The sequence below is a fragment of the Triticum aestivum genome, chromosome 7D (assembly GCF_018294505.1).
Source record: "Triticum aestivum cultivar Chinese Spring chromosome 7D, IWGSC CS RefSeq v2.1, whole genome shotgun sequence".
Taxonomy (NCBI): domain Eukaryota; kingdom Viridiplantae; phylum Streptophyta; class Magnoliopsida; order Poales; family Poaceae; genus Triticum; species Triticum aestivum.
In genome coordinates, this window is record NC_057814.1 from 609,687,842 (window position 1) to 609,708,703 (window position 20,862).

Here is a 20,862-nt window from a genome sequence, read left to right on the forward strand (position 1 = left end):
TGCCAGTCTAACTATGAGATTGTTCATTGATTTGGGTAGATTACTCCTCTAGATCGATAGAGGTTTAATCTGTAGCGTGGGTGAAACTTGTCAGTGTCAGCATTTTCATGTCTCTCAATATATTCATGTAGTGCAATGGAGGAGTCCCCGGTCCCACTTGTCAGTGTCAGCATTTTCTATAGGGTACAGCTGGATCATTTTCTATAAGAAGGAGCAACGCGAGTCCGAAGCGGTAGAAGCACGGAGACGGAGGAGGGGAGCCAGGTCGCGGGCTTCCGTTGGGTCACCGCAATCGCTGGAGAGTGGTTGAGAGTTAAGAGAGAGCGACAGCGCATCTCGCCATCACCCATCAGAGACTTCCGCCATCCCCAAACCCAAACCCAAACCCAAACCGAACCAGAAAATAATATCTCCGTCCGCCCAAGACTTCCAGCTCGGCGACCAAGCCCCCATGGTGGGATCGCAAGATCAAGAAAGGCGCCCCGCTTTACGCCCCCGCCGATGCCCTCCCGCCAGCCCCCGCTCCCCTCCCCTGCCCCTCTCTTCTCCCCCCGCGGCCACGCCCACGCCCACGACCGCCAGCTCCGCCGCCTCCACTCCGCGGCCGTCGCCGCCTCGGCCGCCGCCGGCGCGCTCGTAGCCGTCGCCATGGCGCTGGCCCTCTTCCTGCTCTGGCTCCGCCGCAGGAGGGCGCGCCGAAAGGAGGCCAAGGAGGGGGCCGCGGCCGGGGCGCTGGAGCGGCTGTCGTACCGCAAGCTGCGGCGCGCCACGGGGGCCTTCGCGGCGGGGGGCAAGCTCGGGCAGGGCGGCTTCGGCCCCGTCTTCCGCGGCGCGCTCCCGCCCCCCCGCGGCGCGGGCGGCGGGTGCGGCCGCCCCGTCGCCGTCAAGGTCATGGACGCCGCCGGGTCGCTCCAGGGCGAGCGCGAGTTCCACAACGAGATCGCCGTCGCCTCCCACATCCGCGCCGCCGCCGAAAAGGCCGCGTCTTCCCCCGGCGCCGCCGCGGACGACGGCGAGGGCAAGGCGTCGGCCGCGGCGTCGGCGTCGGCGTCGGCGCGCGACTCCATACTGCTCCCGTTCGCCTACTCGATGCCGCGGCGGGGGGAGGGGCGGGCGCGCCGGATGATGCTGGTCTACGACCTCATGCCCGGCGGGTCCCTGCAGGACGCGCTGCTCGGCCGCCGCTGCCCCGAGCTGGTGGCCGGGTGGCCGCGCCGGCTCGCCGTGGCCCGCGACGTCGCCGCCGCGCTCCACTACCTCCACTGCGTGCTCAAGCCGCCCGTCGTGCACGGGGACGTCAAGCCCAGCAACGTCCTGCTCGACGCGGGACTCCGCGCCCGGCTCGCCGACTTCGGCCTCGCGCGCGTCAACTCCGACCCCGACCCGGACGACAAGCTGGAGAGCGGCGCGATTGCGGAGGGGACTGATGCGAATGAGAACGCTCTCGATGGGGGGTGCGACGATGACGTCTCTGTTGTGGCGGAGAGCACGGTCACCACGACGGTAGATGGGGAAGGGAACGTCGCCCCCAAGTCGCCGGAGGTTGACGACGGCGGCGGCTTCACGTTGCCGTCGCCGGACGAGGCTGCATCCACCTCCGGGTTTGACCAGACCAGTCTCGACAGTGGTCTGAACAGCCGCAGCTGCAATGGCGTCGGTTCACGCACAGGTGGCGCGTCGGGGACCGGGAGCGACTGGTGGTGGCGGCAGGACAATGCCGGACCCAGCCATGGCGGCGTAAAGGATTATGTGATGGAGTGGATCAGATCGGAGATCAAGAAGGAGCGCCCCAAAAATGATTGGATTGCAGGGGCAGCTGCAACCAACCCGGGGACAGAGAGGAAGAAGCAAAAGCGCAGAGCACGTGAGTGGTGGCGCGAGGAGTACACCGATGAGCTTGCCAAGAAGCAGAAACGCAGGGCGCTTGCCAAATCGAGGAGCCAGCAAGCTGGGCTGCAATGGTGGGAGCGTGATATCGATGACGACTTGGATGGCAAGGGGCGGTCCAAGTGGAGTATGGTGAAGAGCTGGAGCCGAAGAAGCAGCAGCAGCGCTAGCAATGGCAATGGCAGTGGCAATGTCAACGGGAGCATCAACTGGTGGGTCAATGGCGCAAGAAGCAGCCGTGATTGGGCAAGTGGGGACTTCGTGCCCAAGAGCGGCGGCGCGGTGAGCAGCACGCCGAGCATGCGTGGCACCGTGTGCTATGTGGCTCCGGAGTACGGTGGTGGCGGTCCTTTGTCCGAGAGATGCGACATCTATAGCTACGGTGTGCTGCTACTGGTTCTTATCTCTGGCCGCCGGCCATTGCAAGTGTCGGCCTCACCCATGTCGGAGTTCGAGAAGGCGAGCCTCATATCCTGGGCAAAGCACCTCGCACGCGTGAGCCGCCTGATCGATCTCGTCGACCCGGCGTTGAAAGATGTCAACCAGGAGGAGGCCCTGCTCTGCATCACCGTCGCGCTCCTCTGCATACAGAGGTCCCCTGCTCGCCGCCCATCAAGCGAAGAGCTGCTCCGGTTGCTCTCCGGCGAGGGAGAGCCGCCTCACCTCCCGCTAGAGTTCTCGCCGTCCCCACCCGGTGGGTTCCATTACAAGTCCCGGAAGAAAGTTCGGTGAGTTTGTTTTAGGTTCTTGCTTAGATGCAAAGGGTTCTGTTAACCACCTAACCTTGTGCCCTGAGATATGTTTATCGTTCCGTCCGGTACACGTTCTAGTCTACGCCTTTGTCACTTGCTAATAATTATGTATAAAAAGCTCTCCGTGGAGGAAAGAAAAAGGTGATGGCAAATCTGAATTGACATTTGACAAGAACTGTCTTGCACTCTACTCACATGCGCAATCATAGGCGCTTAGTCAGCATGATTTGGTACTAAATAGATGACCTGAGTTTGAGTAACCATGTGGTAGGGGATGTCTGCCTTTTGTGCCGGTGCTTCTTCAGGCATCACTTCTGGGTTAGAATTGTAGTGCTTTACAAGGGGGGCCTGGATCCTGGTGCTCTCCTGGGAAAAACCTCGTGTTGGGCTACTGTGGAGAGTCCATGGCCAACTTTTTATGATGGATCCAAGCTTTTGATGATCGTATGTGCTTTTCTGCTCTTTTTTGTATCCAAGTGGCACTGTCACTTTTCAGTGCCAAGTCCACTCTGCCCGGGTTGCAACTGCTGCTTTAGAATCTCAGAGTCAATCGGGCCATTATGCTCCCTTGAAAGGGCTTCATTAGACTGGATGCCTTACTCACCTGGTCTTGCCAAAGTGCTCCATTTTGACACACTGAACTGACATGTCAGTTGTCGTGAACTTGATGTTGGTAATCTTAGAGTAGAATCTGTGCGCTGTTTGGCGTGAGTGGTAGGAAGCCTGTCAAAATTGAGGCGATGGGAAGTCTGCATTATAGCGATTCAATAGCCCGTACTTTTTGCTTAAGAAAATGGCTTCATAAAGTACTATACCAACTGATAGCTAGCCACCTGCTTACTTGTACCTTTTTGTTCTTAATGCATGAAAGCTTAGCCTCCTTCTTTAAGTTACATACTGTATTATTTTTCACCCTATGATATAAGTCATGTGAGGATAGTACTGAAATGGACGAAATGGTTCAATCATCCAGTTATTTCACAAAATATCAGGGCATGTCTCCTGCCCGACTTCGGCCATTCTTAGTTTGGCACTCCCAAGTTTACTGGCCTACAAATTTAACTTACTCACCACAAAGAATTTTAGTTTACATGGATTCTGAACTCAACATCCCATGTAAATCCATAAAGACGAAAGATAGCAAAACCCCATCTATTTGATTATTTATAAATCAGGATCAGAGTGGTATAGAAGAAGAACAGGTATATACACGCATTTGTTCCTCTTCCTTTTGCGCGACCAGCATGCTCATGGTTAGTTGCCAACCCATCATATACATGTAATCAGGATAAGATAACCCTTGCCGGGGAGCAAGTAGCTGGAAGGTGGCCTTCCATAGATTTGAGAATGACCTTTTAGTTCCCAACTGCCAACATAAATTTAAGGGCAAATCTGTCTGGTGGTACCCATTCTTATGCACATCCACCCTGGATCTTCCCAGATTGCTTGCTCATTTGTTATTGCCCGACAGCGACACGGCACCTTATGAGGCGTCAGGTCAACAAGAGTGGACTTTTACCTCATTGGCACCTTATGAGGCACCGAAAGAAAGTTGGAATTTGGTGACTAACCATGTATGTTTTCAGCAACTAAACAAACATGTTGCGGCAGATCCTTTGAAGTGGCAATGTGTAAAGAATGTGGACACTGGTTGCGACGGCTTACAAGCAGGAAAACGGTATGTTGGCATTGCGTCGACGCTGCATATTGTTGCTTCAGTCTTTTTTTTTTGAAGCGGTGTTGCTTCAGTCTGCTTTGTCTAGCCAGCGTGCATCTTTTCTTTCACTGGTTGGATCTTCAGGTTTTGGTTGGATCTTAGATAGATTGGACTTCTTCCATGTGAGAGAGGAATCAGGGTGCTTAGCTACTTGTTTACAGCACGCAGTCGTTGGCATGTGAAGCTACGAATCTCACATCGTTTTTTTTTTATCATCTGAACCTCAGCTTGTTGTCTGAAAGAAAACAAAGTTACTCTGGGAATTGGGAATCTCAGGGTTTTTTTTGAGAAAATTTGGGAATCTCAGCTTTTTCTTGACAAAGAATGCTTTATTTAATCTCAGTTTTTTTTTGAGACAAATTTAATCTCAGTTAGTTCTTTATTTTTGAACTAGGGAACCTCTGTTGTTTTAGGAGAAAAAAAGTCTCGTTTTTTTTTGGCTAATCTGGTGCGCCAATTCGTTCAAGCCGAAACAAACTGGGCCATCGATGCCTGTGGGCCCCGACCTTGTTCACGGGCTTCTTCGAAGGCTCCAAACGGAAAGAGGCCCAGCTGGCGTAGAGCCGAGGTTAACCCGCGGATCTCTTCGGCTGAGCAAAGAAACGAACACCCCTAAAAAAAAGCAAAGAAACGAACACAACTAACTCGTTGGTGGAATAGTCCCGTATCGCTTTTGCACTTAGCGAAGGCGGTTCATAGTTCAATAAAAAGGGGCACACGGCCACGGTTTAAAGCATACCTTTCTCGGCCTCTTGGCTAAGATCAAGTGTAGTATCTGTTCTTATCAGTTTAATCTCTGATACATTGATCTATGGATCAATGAGATATTAAGTGAATTTTTTGTGGGGAGGGTTTAGTGGCTTGCTGCTGAGCCCTCAAGCGTTGTCTGGGCGTTGCACTATAGCCTGGGCTGATGCACCCCAACTAAACCAAAATCAAATAAATTACCCCCTCTGTAAGCAAGATGTTTTAGGTCACCCACCAAAATTATTTTGAGTACTACGTAACTTTGTCTTCCTGCAGAAAATATCACATGTTTCAATTTGTTCAAAAAATTAAAATAACTAGAGAAGTGTTGAGAGCCGACATTTTGGCAAATGTATTGTTTATATATCCCAAAAGATATTGCGGTTGTTTGATAAGCACATATTTTGCGGGACAAAAAGGGTGCAACTGTTTGATAGTTTCTAGCATAATCTACTTTGTAGGCTACAAATGTTGATTGAACGGAGAAAAAACATAGTGAACTGGTATTAACTATTTGATTGAAGAATTCAATAGATGTGCACAAAGATTATAAGTCACCTGGGAAAAATCTTTCATCAATCCACAAGCAATCGGATGACTTACATCGCCATCATTCTATACACAACAATATCTCATGGGTTGAACATGCCTGGTTCACCAAGAACCTGAAAATACCTAAAGGTTGGCCAAAAAATTAGCAAAAAGCTAACATCAAGCATTTGAGATCACAAAATTAAATGGCGTGAACTTTGCGATCATGTAAAAAAGAGCAAGAGGATATACATACGACCATGAGGTGCACACATAAACTAAAAAAAAGGTCCCCACAACATTCAACATCGTAAGAGAATCTTCAATAGACGATGTAGATGCAAAAATAACTAACTTTTGCATCTCCGAGGCCTAAAAACCCATCTCCAACAGATGTTGTAGATAAAACAAAATCATCATCACCGCCTCCCGGAGATGTAAAATACAACACGTCGAGATGCAAATATACATCTTCACCTAGATGTAAAAATAACTAACTTTTGCATCTTGGAGACCTAAAAACCCACCTCCAACAAATGATGTAGATGCAAAAACAAAATATCACCACCTCCCAGAGATGTAAAAAACAACACGTCGAGATGCAAATATACATCTTCACCTACAGGAGATGTAAAACGCTTGGTCGCGTGCCAACTGTCGAACTGCATTCATTCGGCTTCCACCTGCCGGTCTGTCGCCCGCCCGTCGCCCGCCCGCCTCCCGTCCGCCGCCGCCATGGCCGACGCCGATGACCCTGCCGTGTCTTCGGCACCACCACCGCTGGTCGGACCCACCTCGCCGCAGCCGCCATCGGCGCCACGGTCCCAATTTGGCCTCCGCCTCCATGCCACCGCCGCCATGCTGCTGCATTGGATTTGCCCCACCTCGACTGGTCGCCGTCGCGCCGGAGCCGCCTACGAAGAAGCAGCAGGCCGCCAAGCCACGTGGTGGAGGCGTGAAGCGGCCGACGGTCGACCAAAATTTCGAAGCCGAATGCGGCTGCGGTGGGCGATTGACTTCCGCCGGTGGCCGTGGCTTCCTCCTCCGGCCCAAGAGGCCCTCCTCCACCATCGCCGGCCATGGAGGATGATGTGGTCACGCCGACGGCCACCGCATGCAACGTATTTGATGAAATGTCCCAAAGGTAAAAAAATTGTCGATGATGATTAAAACATCGACAAAGAAGCCATTGATGATGATCATACCACCGTCGTCAATGTCACTAGTGACAGCGGAGAGGATGAAAATTGTGTGCTTTTGATGTTTATGTGCATTTTAATTTGTTGGACCATGAACTTTGTTTGAGACAATGCAATTTTGGTTGTAGGATTTCAAACTATGAATGATGATGAAATTGTGTTGATAGAAATTTGATGCAAATTGCTATTCCAATGTTGAAATGCAGCTCTACATCAACCGCGAGGCAGGACGCCGGTTTTTTACATCTCCATTTTGCATCATCTACTGGAGTTGCACTTTACATCTCCAATATACATCATTTGTTGGAGTTGACTCTTTTTTGAAGATGTAAACACACTTTTTAGAGATGTAAATTATATCTTCAAATTTGCATCATCTATTGGAGATGCTCGAACAATGATAGAACTTTAGATAGTACTAAAGTTTAACATAATTTACTCCTGGTTTTACTTTACTTGAAAATACGTCTTTCAACGTTAAGATAGTAATCCAAGTGACTGCAAGTCTATTTTTCTTAAAAAAAGGGGAGTATATTCAAATCCCTTGTCAAATACACCATTCTCTGCCTTCCGTTGCAGCAATTCCAGTGTGGTACCCAGCTTTTTTGTCATCTTCGCAATTTGGGTACAATAATTTCTTGTGATCCTCTAACATGTGCTACAACTCCAACTTCTCCTTTTCACTTGTGCAGTTTCTTTTTTGCATCAGCAATGGCCCGACCAAGATCGTCAGCGGGCTCATCTGATGCCTCTTCTTCAGCTTCTTCCCCCATTGTAGTACCATCGTATTCAGGAAACCCATGGCCAGAATAGCTGTCATCATCCTCTTCTTCTTCATTCTCTTCCATTAGAACCCCTCTTTCTCTGTGCTTGGTCCAACAGTTATAGCCGGACATGAAACCGACGTAAACAGGTGGACGTGAATGGTTCTTGAGTTAGAGTAGTTGCTATCATTCTTACAGACGCCACATTGACAACACATAAAACCATCCGGCCGCTTGTTTGCCTCAGCTGCAAGCAGAAAAGTACGCACGTCATCAATGAACTGGGGAGAGCATCGGTCATCGTACATCCATTGCCGGCTCACCTTCATTACACAACACCGAAAAGACCAAATTAATACAAGTTCATACATAAAGTTCATACACACGTATTCTCATAAAACAACATACAAACTCTCTAGCTAAAGCATTTAAATGCAACAACAGATGCGATCAAGATCGCAACTAAGGTAACAATTGATCCAACAGCATAGTGATACCAAGCCTCTTTATTAACGGCATATTTTCTAATCTTTGTATCTTCAAGCGCATTGCATCAATCTTGATCTTGTGATCATTGACGACATCGGCAACATACAACTCCAGTTTCATCTTCTCTTCTTTAATTCTTTTTAATTTTTCTTTCAAATACTCGTTTTCTTTTTCAACTAAATTTAACTTCTCGACAAGAGGGTCGGTTGCAATTTCCGGTTCACATACCTCCTAGATAAAAATATCTATGTCAACTTGATGGACATATTTGCCATAAACACGAAATGCAACAACTAGTTATAAAAGAGAATACATATACCACATCTGAATCATAACCCGGACGAGGACCGATGGGGACGGATATCAAAACCATGCCACTATGTATAACAAACAACCATACAGGTAAGAAAATTATACAAGTAACTATCTAAATCATAAAACATGATTTTTTTTAATAAAAAGGATAAGAACAAGAGGCTCACGAAGGTGGTGCCGGCGATGGGACGGTGCGGGCGATCGACGGTGGTTAGGACGGGGACAGTAAGGCACTAAGTAAACCACACCTACATATGCAAACCAAGAAGTTAATTTGATCTCAAATTGCATATAAATTAAATAAACTCCCACATATAATTACTCCTAAACTAAAACCCACAAATCACTATACTTATAGAGCATTGCACGAGCTAATCTAGCAATGAGAGATGAAAGGATAAAGTTGCTAACCTTTGTAAACACTTGGATGGATAGGGTGCCTTCAAATCTTGACAAATCTTGGCAAAAATGGAGAATGAGCTCGAGCAAAGGGAAGAACAGAGGAGAGGAAAGGGGAAAACAGAGATAATGGGCTCGGGCTGGACGAAGGGTTTATATAGGGGCATCTTTAGTCCCGGTTGGTTATACAAACCGGGACTAAAGGTGTACCTCTAGTCCCGGTTTGTGACACAAACCGGGACTAAAGGTGCTTGTGGGGCCCCCAGCCTGACGCCAGCCTGCCATAACCCATTTAGTCTCGGTTTGTGTCACAAACTGGGACTAGAGGTACAAAACGAACCGGGACTAATGATGCTTGTGCCGTAGCTGTTGGAACCGGGACTAATGGTCACATTAGTCCTGGTCCGTAATCAAACCAGGACTAATGATGCGAACGTAAGGTCGTTTTTCTACTAGTGTGCATCCAGCCTATGCACCTACAAGATATCGAAAGACATTCATGATGCACACAACCAAGAACAAAATAAAAAAAATAGAGAAATATAAAAACAAAGACCCCGTCGCAGTGATGAAACACTCGCAACAGCAACACTCTAACCACAACCAAAGACAACACTCGGACCGCAAAAGAGGTTCTCCAAAAGCGACGTCTCCAAGAAAGGAAACAATGCACAAGCGTTGTCGTTGTCTGATACGTCTCCAACGTATCTATAATTTTTGATTGTTCCATGCTATTATATTATTCATCTAGGATATTTTATATGCTATTTTATATGGTTTTTGGGACTAACCTATTAACCTAGAGCCCAGTGCCAGTTTCTGTTTTTTCCTTGTTTTTGAGTTTTACAGAAAAGGAATACCAAACGGAGTGCAATTGACGTGCCAATTTTTGACGATTTTTTATGGACCAAAAGAAGCCCCCGGAGTAAAAGAGTTGGGCCAGAAGAGTCCCGAGCCGTCCACGAGGGTGGAGGGTACGCCCACCCCCCTGGGCGCGTACCCCTATCTCTTGGACGACTCGGAGACCCCCCTGACGTGAGACCGACGCCAAAAATTCCTATAAATACAGAAACCTCCAGAACATAACCTAGATCGGGAGTTCCGCCGCCGCAAACCTCCAGAGCCACGAAAAACCAATCGGGACCCTGTTGCGGCACCCTGCCGGAGGGGGGATCCCTCACCGGTGGCCATCTTTATCATCTCGGCGCTCTCCATGACGAGGAGGGAGTAGTTCACCCTCGGGGCTGAGGGTATGTACCGGTAGCTATGTGTTTGATCTCTCTTTCTCTCTCGTGTTCTTGATTCGGCACGATCTTGATGTATCGCGAGCTTTGCTATTATAGTTGGATCTTATGATGTTTCTCCCCCTCTACTCTCTTGTAATGGATTGAATTTTCCCTTTGAAGTTATCTTATCGGATTGAGTCTTTAAGGATTTGAGAACACTTGATGTATGTCTTGCATGTGCTTATCTGTGGTGACAATGGGATATTCACGTGATCTACTTGATGTATGTTTTGGTGATCAACTTGTGGGTTCAGTGACCTTGTGAACTTATGCATAGGGGTTGGCACACGTTTTCGTCTTGACTCTCCGGTAGAAACTTTGGGGCACTCTTTGAAGTTCTTTGTGTTGGTTGAATAGATGAATCTAAAATTGTGTGATGCATATCGTATAATCATATCCACGGATACTTGAGGTGACATTGGAGTATCTAGGTGACATTAGGGTTTTGGTTGATTTGTGTCTTAAGGTGTTATTCTAGTACGAACTCTAGGATAGATCGAACGGAAAGAATAGCTTCGTACTATTTTACTACGGACTGTTGAATAGATCGATCAGAAAGGATAACTTTGAGGTGGTTTCGTACCCTACAATAATCTCTTCGTTTGTTCTCCGCTATTAGTGACTTTGGAGTGACTCTTTGTTGCATGTTGAGGGATAGTTATATGATCCAGTTATGTTATTATTGTTGAGAGAATTTGCACTAGTGAAAGTATGAACCTTGGGCCTTGTTTCCTAGCATTGCAATACCTTTTATGCTCACTTTTATCAGTAGTTACCTTGTTGTTTTTATATTTTCAGATTACAAAAACTATATCTACCATCCATATTGCACTTGTATCACCATCTCTTCGCCGAACTAGTGCACCTATACAATTTACCATTGTATTGGGTGTGTTGGGGACACAAGAGACTCTTTGTTATTTGGTTGCAGGGTTGTTTGAGAGAGACCATCTTCATCCTACGCCTCCCACAGATTGATAACCCTTAGGTCATCCACTTGAGGAAAATTTGCTACTGTCCTACAAACCTCTGCACTTGGAGGCCCAACAACGTCTACAAGAAGAAGGTTGTGTAGTAGACATCATCGTCCGATCAAGGATCTTGAGTTTTATTGGGCTTTCACCCAGTAAATCGCGGCTCGGTACTCGACAGCAACACCATAAATGCTTTCCACCGGTGTTGCCGGCCCCTCCTACCAAGGCCGCTGCTGCAAGTACTCAACACCCGACACACAGGAAAACCCTGTGCCACAAGTCTTCATCTTAGCCAAAACTCCTATCTGCCATTACAAGCCTCGCATCGTAGCCGCCATGACTTTCTTCACCACTGTCAATGCATGGAAATCTACACTTAGACGTGTCCCATGGCACCGAAAAGATAGCAGAGCTTCGCGCCACACCCTCATGAAGCCTCTCTGGCCGAAAATAAGGGGACCCCCGAACATATCAATTCCGATCTAAAATACCAGTAGTGCCAAGCGCCAATAGCCGAGATCTCCGAGAGGAAGACCGGAACTCGTCGGTGTCCAGATCAAGGAGGCCGGCATGAAGCAGATCGACAAATTGGAACTTGAAGAACAACAAGGCCAACTACCTTTATTCAAGCCGAGCCAGTAGCCCTCACGCCACCGGCCGGGTGCAGAGGAGAAGACGAACCAGAACGCCGTCAACCTTGTTGGGTTCGGCGGAGATCAAACCCAAAAAGACATGTGCCACCGCCTCCCGTGGACAACAAGCTGTCCGGCCAAAGCACGCGGCGGCCGCCGCAACCCGCCAGCCCAGATTGGGCCCAGAACGGGCCCGCCGCCGCCACCGCCCACCATGGCAGCAACGCCTTGAGTGGTGCCGCCGAAGACCGGCCTCGCTCCATCCTCCCAACCCCAGTGCCACCACCATAGCGCCTTGTCCTCCACATCCCACCATCCGCACGTGTCCGCCACTATGCATCTCCGCCCCGATGCACCGTCCTTGCGTGCCTCCTCAGCCCTCTGCCTTTGGCGAGAGTGCCGCCACCGGTGCCGGCGGCGGCCAGTGAGGCCGACCTAAGGCTGGTCCTGGCTAGGGTTGGGGGGGGGGGGGTGACACGGGAGGAAATTGCTTCGACGTCTATGGGTTCAACAGACTAAAAAAAACAATTTTTAAGGAATTCTATGTGGTATTAAGTATAATTTTTTTTCACAAAGTTAATCACTGTATGTATGTAACCATTCAGCTATGATGAATCCAATCTTTTTGATATTTGTATGTGCTTTGCTGCGCCTTTTTGATTCTAAGTGGCACTGTCACTTTTCAGTGCTAAGTCCACTCTGCCGGGGTTGCTACTGCTGCTTTAGAATCTCAGTGTCAACTGGGCCATTATGCTCTCTTAAAAGGGTTTCATTGGACCGGACGCATCACTCGCCTGGTCTTGCTAATGCGATCCATTTTGACGCACTGGACTGACATGCTGCGATGCATGACTTAGGAGCATCTGTACGATGCATGACTCAGGAGCACCTAAACTTGATATTGGTAATCTTGGAGTAGAATGTGTACGATGTCTTGGCAGGAAGCTGTCAAAATTGGGGGCAATAGAAAGTCTGCATCGTAGCGGTCCAATAGCCCGTACTCTTTTGCTTAAGAAAATGGCTACATAAAGTACTATACCAACTGATAACTAACCAGCTGAGTACTTGTACGCTTTCGTTCTTAATGCATGAAAGCTTAGCCTCATCTTTTGTTTTAAGTTAGTATAATTCCCTGTGTCCATTTATTCATCCACCGAAGTTTACAGGCCTGCAAATCAAACTTGTTCACCTCAAAGAATTTTAGTTTGCCTGAATTTTGAATGCAACATCCCATGCATGTAAATCAGTAAAGACAAAAAAAAACCATCTGTTTGGTTATTTATAATTTTATAAATCAAGATTTCAGAGTGGTATAGAAAAAGAGCAGGTATGTACACGCATTTGTTCCTCTTCGTTAGTTGCCAACTGAGAATGTATGTGTAAAGAGGATAACCCTTGCTGGGAGCTAGTACCTGGAAGGCGATTCATAGACTTGAGGACGACCTTTTAGTGCTCAACTGCGAACATAATTGTAAGGGCAAATCTGTCTGGTGGTACCCATTCTTACGCACATCCACCCTGGATCTTCCCAGATTGCTTGCTCATTTGTCATTGCCTGTTCACCGGCCGCACTTCGATATCTACTGTGTGCGGCGAGAGCGACCCGGCAACACTTTATGATACGTCAGCTCAACGACAGAGGACATTTGCCTCATTGGCTAACCAAGAGCTGGACTTTGGTGCTAGCTAACCATGTACGTAATACGTTTTCAGCAACTAAACAGACATATTCCTCCTGGCAGTACACACCGCCAGGCAGATCCTTTGAAGTGGCAATGTGTAAAGAACGTGGACACTGTTTGCGACGGCTTACGAGCAGGAAAACAGTATGTCGACATTGCGTCGACGCGGCATATTGTTGCTTCAGTCTTCTTTGTCTGGCCAGCGTGCATCTTTCCATTCACTGGTTGGAACTTAAGGTTTTGCTTGGATCTTAGTTTGCTCTTCTTCCATGTGAGGGAGGAATCAGGGTGCTCTTGTACTTGTTTACAGCACACAGAGTCGTTGGCACGTGAAGCTACGAATCTCGCATCAGTTTTTTATCATCTGAAGCTCAGCTTCTTGTCTGGAAGAAAACAAAGTTGCTCTGGGAATTGCGAATCTCAGTTTTTCTTTTGGTGAGAAAAATTGGGAATCTCAGTTATTTCTTCATATGTTTGAATAAGGGAACCCTCTGTTTTTTAGAAGAAAAAATCTTGGCTAGTCTGGTGCACCAACCCTTTTTTTTCTGAGGGAAGTCCACCAGCTAGTATTATTTTTTTTTGAGTCTACCAGCTAGTAGTAGCAGCCCAGTTGGTCCTATCCTAAACAAACTGGGCCATCGGTGCCTGTGGGCCGCGGCCTTGTTGACGGGCTTCTAGGAAGGCCCCAAACGGTAAGAGGCTCGGTGAACGAACGCATCTTTGGTTAGTGGAATAGTCCCGTATCGGTTTTGCACCTAGCGAAGGCGGTTCGTACAAGAATAAAACGGGACAGAGGGTCAACCACCAAACCATATCTTTCTCGGCCTCTTGACTATATCCGTTCATATCAGTTTAATATCTGATACAAGGATCTACGGATCCATGAGATATTAATTTAATTTTTTATGGGAAGGTTTCGGCTTTGTTGTCGAGCCCTTGAGTGTTGCTTGGGCATTGCACTGAAGCCTTGGTTGACGCATCCCAACCAAATCAAAATCAAATAAATTAACTTTTTAAGCAAACCCGAACTTAAAATAACCAAACAAGCGTTGAGAGCTGTCGTTTTAGTAAATTCGGTAATGTTGAGTCGATCTAGTATGGAAAATTCCTCCCTGTGCGCTCGCCTTCTGCTTCATCTGCAGATCGGATTCCTTCCCTAGAGTTCTTACTTATAGGCTTTATAGCCAAGCAGTTTAATAGAATAGCTGCTTGTAAAGCGGATTATATCCTAAGAAATATCGCTGTTGTTTGATAGTTTCTACTTTCTAGCACATATTTTGTGGGACAAAAAGGGAGTAGTTTCTATCATATATTTTGTAGGCCAAAACAAATGTTGATTGAAAGGTGAAAAAACATAGAGAACTGGCATTAACTATTTGATTGAAGAATTCGATAGATGTGCACAAAGATTGTATAAATCACATGGGAAAACTATTCAGCAATCCACAAGCAATCGGATGACTTACATTGCCATCATTCTATACACAACAATATCTTTTGGGCTGAACATGCCTGGTTCACCGAAACCTGAAAATACATAAAGAGTTGGAGAGATGATTTCTATTCACTGAACCATCGAGGTACAAATGTACAGATACATGTATCCCCTCAGGGAGAGAGCAAGCGCTCCTGAAAATGTGGCACGCAGGCCACGAGCCTTGCTAGATCCTATTATCTAGGAGTGGACTCGGTTTACAGTACTCAACGTTACAATTACACAAGTACATGTTTAACACCCCCCCTCAGCCGGAACTCCGTGAGGTAGGACGTTCAAGCTGGCACGGAACTCATGAAAAACTTGAGAAGGTAAACCTTTGGTGAACAAATCAGCAAACTGTGAACTCGATGGCACATGCAGGACACGAGCCTCACCAAGAGCCACACGATCCCGGACAAAGTGGAGATCAATCTCAATATGCTTTTTCCGTTGATGTTGGACGGGGTTGGAGGCAAGATATGTTGAGCTGACATTGTCACAATAAACCACGGTTGTTCGGGTCGGAGGACACTTGAGATCATGCAAGAGTTGGCGTAGCCAGCAAGATTCTGCAACACAGTTGGTGACGCCGCGGTACTCAGCTTCGGCACTGGATCTGGAGACAGTGGGTTGACGCTTCGAGGACCAAGAAATGATGTTGTTGCCAAGAAAAACGCAGAACCCAGAAGTGGACTTGCGAGTATCGGGACACCCGGCCCAATCAGCGTCGGTGTAAGCAATGAGGTCATGAGATGGTGACTTGTAGAGCTGAATGCCATAGTGGGAGGTGCCTTGAAGATACCGAAGGATGCGTTTGACCAACTGCATGTGGATGTCACGCAGCTCATGCATGAGGAGGCAAACTTGTTGGACGGCATAGGAGATATCTGGTCGAGTAAGAGTAAGGTATTGGAGTGCACTGGCCAAGCTTCGGTAGTAGGTGGGGTTGGAAAGTGGTTTGCCATCATGGATGGATAGTTTGGAAGAGGTGTCGACTGGAGTGGACACCGGTTTGCAATGTAGCATGTCAGCACGGTCAAGAATCTCAAGTGTATACTGTTGCTGGCAAAGAAACAAGCCGGAGGAGTTGGGAGTAACATTTATGCCAAGAAAGTGATGTAACTCACCAAGGTCCGACATGGAGAACTCCTTGAGAGAGGCGATGATGGAGTGAAGGGTGGGGGCAGTGTTGGCAGTGAGGATGATATCATCCACGTAGACAAGAAGATATGCTATGGTGTGTCCATGGTGGCGGATGAATAAGGACGAGTCACTCTTGGAAGCACAAAACCCAATAGACAACAAGAATGTCTTGAACCAAAGAAACCACGTTCGAGGGGCTTGTTTCAAACCATAGAGAGACTTGTTGAGGAGGCACACATGATCCGGGTGAGAAGAATCAACAAAACCAGCCGGTTGGGAACAGTAAACAGTCTCCTTGAGATCACCATGAAGAAATGCATTTTTGACATACAGTTGATGTATTGGCCACGAGTGAGAGGTTGCAAGACTGAGCACCACACGGATAGTGGCCGGTTTCACGACCGGACTGAAAGTCTCGTCGTAATCCACACCCTCTTGTTGAGTGAATCCCCGGACAACCCACCGAGCTTTGTAGCGAGCCAAAGAGCCATCCGTGTTAAACTTGTGGCGAAAAATCCACTTCCCCGTAACAATGTTGACACCTGCAGGCTTAGGCACCAAAGACCAAGTAGAGTTATTGATTAAAGCATGATACTCCTCTTGCATAGCATGGTGCCAATTAGGGTCCTTAAGGGCTGATTTGTACGTGGGAGGGCCAACCGGAGCGCGGGGAGGGGATCGCCATCCCGTAGGGCGCGAAGTAGCCGGTGAAGGGCGACGCCAGGAGAGGAGCGGCGTGGCCGCGTCCAGTGTTGTCGCCACGCCCACGACCGCGGCCACGACCACGGCCACGGCCACCGCGGTCACCACCATCGCGGTCACCACGGCCACGGCCAGGGTGCGGGTGCGGATGTGGAGGAGCGACCGGGGCGCCAGCAGGGGCGCGATCCGCACGGTCCGGCGGGGCGCGGCCACCCGTGCTGGAGCCGGAACCAGAGGCGCCGCCACTCGGCAGGGCGAACGCGGAGGCGCTCTCTTCAGCCGCGCGATGCTCCTGGGATTCCTCGGCCAGGACGACCCGGGAAAGGACGGTGTCGAAGGGCAGGTCCTGATCACCAAGGACGACCCGGATCGTGTCGAGCCGCTTGTCGAGGCCATGGAGGAACTGGGTGGTGAGGTCCACCTCGGTGACGGCGCGGTTCGACGAGGCCATGGAGGAACTGGGTGGTGAGGTCCACCTCGGTGGTGGCGGGTGTTCGACGAGGTAGGAGACGCCGTAGCGGACGAGAACCATGAGGAAGAAGGTTTTCCATTTGTGATAATTGTGATCGACGGGGTTGATGAGGAACTTGATGTGGTTTGTGATGTGATCCAGGAAGATGGGATTGCGGGGAGCGGGCGCCGGAGGAGCAGGAGGGACGGCGGTGGTGAACAGGGGGCAAACCGGGTGCCCGCGGCGGGGGAGGAGCCGTTGATGAGAGAGGGGGAAGTGCCGAAGACGAACGGCGGGGAGGAAGCAGTGGAGGAGACCGCAGCAGGCGCCGTCGAGGAGGATGAGAGATTGCCGGGGGAGGTGGCAGAGCTCGTAGCGGCGGCGGTGGAGGGAGAGGAGGCCATGGTGCGCCTGGTAACTGATACCAAGTTGGAGAGATGATTTCTATTCACTGAACCATCGAGTTACAAATGTACAGATACATATATCCCCTCAGGGAGAGAGCAAGCGCTCCTGAAAATGTGGCACGCCGGCCACGAGCCTTGCTAGATCCTATTATCTAGGAGTGGACTCGGTTTACAGTACTCAACGATACAATTACACAAGTACATGTTTAACATAAAGGTTGGCCAAAACATATGCAAAAAGCACACGTCAAGCATTTGAGATCACAAAATTAAATGACGTTACAACTCTAGACGGCACCAAAGTTTAACACGTAAAAGTTAACTGTGTAGTGTGCGTAGCATAATTTACTCCTGATTTTACTCGACTTTAAAATATGTCATTCAATGTTAAGGCAATAATTCAAGTGACTGCAAGTTTATGGGCTCAACAGACTGAAAAATTCAACTTTTAAGGACAACTATGTGATATAAAATATAAAGGTTTTCGACAAAGTTAATTACTGTATGCATGTAACCATTCAGCTACGATAAGGTACTATGCCTACTGATGGCTAACCAACTAATTAGTTGCAAGTACCTGGAAAGCGTTCCATAGATTTGAGAATGACATTTTAGTTGTCAATTGCCAACAGAATTTTAAGGGCAAATCTGTCTGGTGGTAGTGGCACCCACTTCTTATGCACACCAGCCAGATTACTTGCTTTTCTCATTTGTTATTGCCTGTTTACCAGCGACACTTCGATGTCTACCGTGCGACAGCGACACGGCAAGACCTTATTAGGCCTAGGCTCAACAGCAGACGACTTTTGCCTCATTGGCTAACCTAAAGTTGGACTTTGATGCTCGCTGCGTTGCTAGCTAACAAAATTACTCTTGTTGGCAGTACATACTGACTGTGAAGTGGCAATATGTAAGGAGTTTACACTGGCTGCCGACCCTTTCTGACTGTTCACAAGCAGGAAACGATGTGTCGGCATCGCCGTCGACCCTGCATATTGTTGCTTCAGTCTTCTTTGTTGAGCCAGCATGCATCTTTTCTTTTGCTGGGTATATAAGAGACTACTTGTTTGGGTCTTGAGATTTTGCTTGGATCTTAGATTGCATTTCTTCCATGTGAGAGAGGAATCAGGGCGCTTTGCTACTTGTTTATTTACATCACACAGTCGTTGGCACGTGAAGCTAAAAATCTCACATCAGTTTTTCATTGTCTGAACCTCAGCTTGTTGTCCGAAAGAAAACAAAGTTACTCTCCGAATTGGGAATCTCTGCTTTTTTTAAGAATATATTTGGGAATCTCTGCTAGTCCTTTTGTTTTTAGCAAGTGAGCATTCTGCTTTTATAGAAGAAAATCTCGGCAAGTCTAAGGCACTATTTGTTTTTTTGAGCGACGTCTAAGGCACTAATTAGTTTTTCTTTTTCGTGGGATTGGTGGGTGCACTAACAGCCCAGTTCGTCCTAGCAAACAGGGGATCGATATCTCTGGGCCGTGACCTTGTTGATGGGCTTCTAGGCAGGCCCCAAACAGTAGGAAGCACAGGCACAGAGCCAGGTTGCCGCGCATCTGTCCGGCTCGGCGAAGGACGAACGCAGCTTTGAGCTTTGACGCGTTGGTGGAATAATCCCATATCGCTGCGCACCTGAGCGGAGGCGGTTTAGGGACCAATAAAACGGGACAGTGGGTCATGGTTCAAATCATACCTTTCTCGGCCTCTTGGCTAAGATCAAGTGTAGTATCTGTTGTTATCAGTTTAATATCTGATACAGGGATTTACGGATTCATGAGATATCAAGTTAATTTTTTATGGGGAGAGCTTGTTATAGTGGCTTGCTACTGAGCCCTAAGCGTCACCTGGGTGTTGCACTATAGCCTTTGATTGACGCACCCCAACCAAACCAAGTCAAATAAATTGTTTCCTTAACGAAATCAAAACCAATTTTCCTTTTCAAGGCTAAAACCAAATTATTTTTACATTACTTTGTAGTTGTCTTCCCACATAGAAAAATCATATGCTCATTACTGTATTCATCATGAGGGGCTCAGATTGGCTGACGTTATGTCACCTGACCAATGAGCTAGCAAACCCAAGTCAGCCGAGACAAGGTCAATGAAATCTCAAGCCCATCATGTGGTAGTTTGCCAGCTAATATTAGTCTACCGCCATTAAAGAAGGTTCAACGCATTCAAAAATTTGAAATAACTAGACAAACACTGAGAGCCGACATTTTGGTAAATGTATCATTTATATCCCAAGAAATAGTGGGGTTGTTATTTGATACGAGTAGTTTCTAGCATATATCTTGTAGGACCAAAACAGATGTTGATTGAAAGGAGAAAAAATATAGGGAACTGGTATTAACTACTCCCTCCGTCCTGTAATGTAAGACGTTTTTTTGTCACTATACTAGTGTTGAAAAACGACTTACATTATGAAACGGAGGGAGTATTTGATTGAAGGATTCAATTGATGCGCACAAATATTTAATAAATCACGTGGGAAAAGGCTTCATCAATCCACAAACAACCAAAGCCGCAAAAAGATAAATAAAAAAAATCCACAAACAACCAGATACCTTACAACAACATCATTCTGTACATAACATCTTCTGGGTTGAACATGCCTGATTCATCAACAACCCGAAAATTCATAAAGGTTGGCCAACAATCAGAAAAAAAGTTAACGTCAAGCATTTGAGATCACATAATCAAACGATCTTAATTTTGCGATCATGTAGTATGTCCGACTTTGAGATGCATGCAACATTCATCATCGTAACAACGATAGAACTTTAGACAAAGTCGAAGTTTAACATTTAAAAGATACTTGTGTAGTGCGTGTAGCATAATTTACTCCTGATTTACTTTTACTTTAAAACTTTCTTTCAACGTTAAGACATTAATCCAAGTGACTACAAGTTTATGGATTCAACAGACTAAAAAGTACGGCTTGTCGTGTATAGGTTTTTAAAAAGGTTAATTACTTTTCATCTTTAACCATCCAACTAGTTTTTTTTGCATCCAGGTTTGCTACAGCTGCTTTAGAATTTCAGAGTCAAGCAGGTCACTATGCTCTCTTGAAAGGGCTTCATCGGACTGGACCCATCACTCAGCTGGTCTTACAATTGCTGTGTTTTTGACATCCTTCTTGTAATCTAGGGAAGCAAAAGTACCCCTATTTTTGACCATGGCAAGATTAGGCAGAAACTGATGGCAGTTGAGGGAGGGGAAGGATTTGGGGATGTCATATTTATCTCGATTTGCATGTTCGGCTTATTTGATCCGTTCAAACTTCCGTGATTTCATGGCACTT

General features: G+C 47.5%; 1 protein-coding gene, 2 non-coding genes and 1 pseudogene across 3 annotated transcripts; all 4 read left to right on the forward strand.

Moving 5' to 3' along the window:
• The first annotated feature begins 247 nt into the window (after positions 1 to 247).
• Positions 248 to 2,811, forward strand: LOC123165560 (receptor-like serine/threonine-protein kinase At2g45590). Its single transcript, XM_044583226.1, has one exon. The coding sequence runs from the start codon at positions 502 to 504 to the stop codon at positions 2,617 to 2,619; it is 2,118 nt and encodes a 705-aa protein (XP_044439161.1). The 5' UTR covers positions 248 to 501; the 3' UTR covers positions 2,620 to 2,811.
• Positions 2,812 to 5,091: 2,280 nt separating this feature from the next.
• On the forward strand, positions 5,092 to 5,280 carry LOC123171624 (U2 spliceosomal RNA). Its single transcript, XR_006485327.1, has one exon. It is a non-coding gene; the product is annotated as a U2 spliceosomal RNA (small nuclear RNA).
• An 8,905-nt stretch (positions 5,281 to 14,185) lies between these two features.
• LOC123171642 (uncharacterized) lies at positions 14,186 to 14,359 on the forward strand (annotated as a pseudogene).
• A 4,889-nt stretch (positions 14,360 to 19,248) lies between these two features.
• Positions 19,249 to 19,442, forward strand: LOC123171633 (U2 spliceosomal RNA). The gene has a single exon (XR_006485333.1). It is a non-coding gene; the product is annotated as a U2 spliceosomal RNA (small nuclear RNA).
• Positions 19,443 to 20,862: the final 1,420 nt, after the last annotated feature.